Here is a 4,741-nt window from a genome sequence, read left to right on the forward strand (position 1 = left end):
CCTGACGTTACGGACACCTGACGTTACGGACTCCTGACGTTACGGATACCTGGCGTTACGGACACCTGACGTTACGGAAACCTGACGTTACGGACACCTGACGTTACAGACTCCTGATGTTACAGACTCTTGATAACACCACATAACTCTGGACATTTGAGACCAAAGTGGATTTCAGCCACTGTGTCAGTCGGCGGTATTGATGGTTTGGATATCTGTAAAGTTTCTGTACCTGTTTGTTCAGACTTACAGCCCAGCTACACGAATGATTTCATGTTTGGCGTTTCAGCAGCAGACCTCATAAGGAAGCAGCAGAAGCACCACTGGGTGGCGCCCCCACCTGGACCTGCTGTTACCTGTGTGGGTGTCGGTGGTGGCGGTAACCGGACTGTCTCTCAGGGTGTCGGGGTCCTGGTAGTCCTGCGGGAGCCCAACCCGCCTCACGCCCGGGTCCAGAACCACGGAGGAGCCGCCTTCGCTCAGCGTGCCGTCGCTGGACGCCCCAGACACCACCGCCTCCAGCGCCAAGGCCCCGACCCCGCCCACACCCACGCCACCCAGAGCCAGATCGTAGTCAAGTGGCAGGTCGTCCAGACAGTCGGCGTTCAGCTGCAAAGAATCAGAACTGGGTTTAAAAGTCCAGCTTGAAAAGAATCTGAAGAATCACAGGTCTAACTGGGTTTCATCTGGCAGCCTTGAAGACCTCAAAGCTGCAGGTCTTCAGACTGGTTTACTTTATTGTCCAGCAGCTGCAGACTACTGATTACTTTCTGGATGAATCATCAGCTGTTTGGTGAAAACACTGAATAATGGGTCAGAGTTTCCTCAAATGTCTTGTTTAGTCCAAAGATCTTCAGTTTACTGTCACAGAGGAAAGAGACCAGAACACACTGAAAATACTGGAGCAGCTGCATCACCGAGTTCAGACGGGTTTCATTAAACATCATTCCGACTGATGAACTGAACATCAGAACAGCTGGTGACTAATGTCAGTGAAACAGGCCTGAACTCTGATGCTTTGGGTTCAGCTGAGACCAGCCTGGACGCTCTCCAGCTCCCGAGACTCACCGCGATGCCGAGTGCCTTCAGGATGTTCATCTTACACATGGGACATGTGCGATGGTCCAGCAGCCACGGATCCACGCAGCTCTTATGGAACAAGTGTCTGCAGGAAGCAAAGTTCTGCCGTCAAACACTGAACTGGCTCTAAGGAACAACAGGCAGTCACAGCTTCACCACATCTACAGGCGTGTTTGGAGAACAAATGATCTTTGTTTACAAACCAAACGTAGTTTCTGTGATCACAAGAAAACTGTTCTATTTGAATTGAACATCATCATCACTACCATCACCATCACCATCATCATCATCATCATCATCACCACCACCACCACCACCACCACCACCATCATCATCATCATCATCATCATCATCATCATCATCATCATCACCACCACCATCATCATCATCATCATCATCATCATCATCACCATCACTACCATCATCATCATCACCACCACCATCATCATCCCTACCATCACCACCATCATCACCACCACCACCACCATCATCACCACCACCACCACCACCACCATCATCATCATCATCACCACCACCACCACCACCACCACCATCTCCACCACCACCACCACCACCATCTCCATCATCATCATCACCACCACCATCGTCATCACTGCCATCACCATCACCATCATCATCATCATCACTACCATCACCCTCATCATCATCATCACTACCATCACCATCACCATCATCATCACCACCATCATCAACATCATCACTGCGATCATCATCATCATCATCATCATCATCACCACCATCACCATCATCACCACCATCATCATCATTACTACGATCATCATCATCATCACCACCACCATCATCATCGTCACCATCATCATCACCACCACCACCATCATCACCACCATCATCATCACCACCAACACCATCATCATCATGACCACCATCATCATCGTCACCATCATCACAGCTCATTTAGAAATGTGCCACAATTAACAGTTTGCTTTAACCAGACCCTGCAGAACCAGAACCTTCCTCCTCCTGGTTCTGCTAATGTGTGTCATGTTTGGGTGAGTGGAGCAGGTGAGTAAGGGTTAGCTGTGTGGGTTAGCTGTGTGGGTTAGCTGTGTGGGTTAGCTGTGTGGGTTAGCTGTGTGGGTTAGGGTTAGCTGTGGGTTAGGGTTAGCTGTGTGGGTTAGGGTTAGCTGTGTGGGTTAGCTGTGGGTTAGCTGTGGGTTAGGGTTAGCTGTGTGGGTTAGGGTTAGCTGTGTGGGCTAGCTGTGGGTAAGAGTTAGCTGTGTGGGTTAGCTGTGGGTAAGGGTTAGTTGTGTGGGTTAGCTGTGGGTTAGGTTAGCTGTGTGGGTAAGGGTTAGCTGTGTGGGTTAGGGTTAGCTGTGTGGGTTAGCTGTGGGTAAGGGTTAGCTGTGTGGGTTAGGGTTAGCTGTGTGGGCTAGCTGTGTGGGTGCTTTACCTGCAGGGCAGGACTCGGACCACGTCGTTGGGCTTGTAGCCTTCTATGCAGACGGCACAGTTGTCGAAGTCGGCCTCGGTCTCCTGGTCGCCCTTCCTGATGGTGCGGACCTGCAGTTTGCTGATGGCCTTTTTCGCTGCATCGCCAAGACGCCGCTGCAGACGGACGGAGGACAAACATCATCAAAGTGTAATAATCTCAGGTTCAGGTAGTTTCTTACAGCCTCGTTGGGGGTTAACTGTCCTGACCAACCCTACATCTTCTTCGCCGTCCTGGTATAGCGCTCCTACCTGGTTGCGGTCCCGAGCGTTGGCGTATCGGAACCTCTGGATGTAGTAGAAGACGAGCCAGGCCAGCGAGATGATCATCAGCACAATGAAGGAGATGGACACAAACACCACCGACGTCCTGCTCACGTACTTCTGCAGGTTCCTGGTGCCGATGGTGATGGTCATGGTGACAGTTACGTTGCGCTCCAACAGCGATACGACCTCACGGCCTTTGGGTTCAGGGATCATGATGGCGACCACCTCGCTGGCACCTGAAGAGACAGTTCATCGTATGACCGGCTGCTGTTTGGATTTCAATCATCAGAAATCAAACAGATTCCATTCATTCATCAGACCACAAGAGGCTCGACAAAGATCCAAACAAAGAGCCGTGGAACCGTCAGCAGCCTCCAGAACAGACAGGAACCCAGCTGCACAGGCTGATGGATGCTAACTATTACACTGAGAAGCATATTTTTAATGAAAACCCACATTTAAGCAAACAAATCACATGAAGTATGAGGTGATTACAGTTTGTGGTTGAAGATGCAAATGCAGATTGATCTCATTAAATGTTTCTGCTTTAAATGTCCAGAGACAGACTAGGAACGTGTATTTTGAGGCGCTGGTCTGAAAGAAGCCATGATGGAAAAAAAAAGCCTAAAACCTGCAGAAATACAGCGAACTTAGTTTTTAAATGAAGCAACATGATGAATGTTTAGTTTTCTCTCAGCCTTTGGTCTCCACCAGGGAAGCCGCTGATCTTCGAGTCGTTTCTCTGTTTGTTCAGAAACATGAAGTGGTTTTAATTTCACTTTTAATCTCCAGTAAAAAAAAAAAAAACTTTCTCAAGAGTTCAATAGCTTCATGGGAGACAGAAGCGTCTCCTCTGAATGACGTAGCGAGGCCTCAAGTCACATGACTGATCAGCTTTTTCTGACCACATTAAAGATGGCCGACCCCCACTGACACCAAAGCGTCCTCACAACCTGACAACTTTCTCTGTTTCTTCTTCTCCTCTGTGCATACAGCGCCACCTTCTGACCGCAGTGGACTGACTCCAAAGCAGGTAATGAAAGCAACAGGAACCCACACATGTCCTGTTGTTGAGGTCCGGTAGAGGCCCGGTTTGCTCAGAGGCAGCCGTCTGCAGACGTCCTTATGTCCAAACTGAAAGTCCAGCTTCCTGTTTAACCCTCCTGAACCGAATCAACACAAGCAAACCCACGGCCTGCCTATTGATCCAGTCACAGCTAACAAACCCCGTCACCATGGCGACCAGATCCCCCGTCACCATGGCAACCAGCTTCTCCCACCAGGCTGCCGCTAAAAATACCCTAAAAAACAGCGACATGGTGGGCGCCGCCTGGATTCACTGAAACACCGTCAGCGAGATCCAACAAGTGGCAGCAGGACGATCAATGAGTCCGGTACACCAGAACGGGTCGTGGAGTTTAAAGGAAAGAACCCGTCAGAACTGGACCCACTATGGTCAATGATTCAGGTAAACATGAGGTTCTGAGGAACCAGAGGGGGATGCTCAGCCTCTTTCAGATCGATGCTCCACACCAGAACCAAACCACAACAGCTGCTGGTTCTGGAGCTGAAAACACACAATAAACACAACAAACACCGAACTGACATGAACAAACCCAGCCGAGCAGAACGTGTCGACATCAGTCTGAGCTTCTCCTCATGGTGCCCAAAGACAGACGAGTTAGGCTAACCCTAACCCTAACAGACGAGTCCTCCACAGGCGGTGGTTTGCAGCTTCACCTCCACGTTTACCACAACAAAGCTGCAGTAAACAACAAACCAGAGGGCTGCACTACGAAGCCAGTTTGACAGATCCAGGCTTTCTCTGTGTAGCCGAATCAACAAAACCAAAAAAGCTCCAGCAGAGACCACAGGTGTCATGAAGGAGGTCCAGCTTCCTGCTTCAGACTCTGTTCTCATTAAA

The 4,741-nt window shown here is 49.8% G+C and overlaps 1 protein-coding gene across 1 annotated transcript in view; it reads right to left on the bottom strand.

Annotated features, from left to right (window-relative positions):
* rnf150b (ring finger protein 150b) overlaps positions 1–4,741 on the bottom strand; it is a 12,520-nt gene that overhangs the window by 5,082 nt on the left and 2,697 nt on the right. Inside the window, exons 2-5 of the mRNA XM_008303193.1 lie at positions 2,803–3,053; positions 2,513–2,667; positions 1,069–1,165; positions 357–609 (exon numbers count right to left, since the gene is read on the bottom strand). Of these exons, the coding sequence (XP_008301415.1) occupies positions 357–609; positions 1,069–1,165; positions 2,513–2,667; positions 2,803–3,053 (756 nt within the window). The remainder of the gene's footprint in view (positions 1–356; positions 610–1,068; positions 1,166–2,512; positions 2,668–2,802; positions 3,054–4,741) is intronic.

This window comes from Stegastes partitus, unplaced genomic scaffold (genome assembly GCF_000690725.1).
Source record: "Stegastes partitus isolate 25-593 unplaced genomic scaffold, Stegastes_partitus-1.0.2 Scaffold1956, whole genome shotgun sequence".
Lineage (NCBI taxonomy): Eukaryota > Metazoa > Chordata > Actinopteri > Pomacentridae > Stegastes > Stegastes partitus.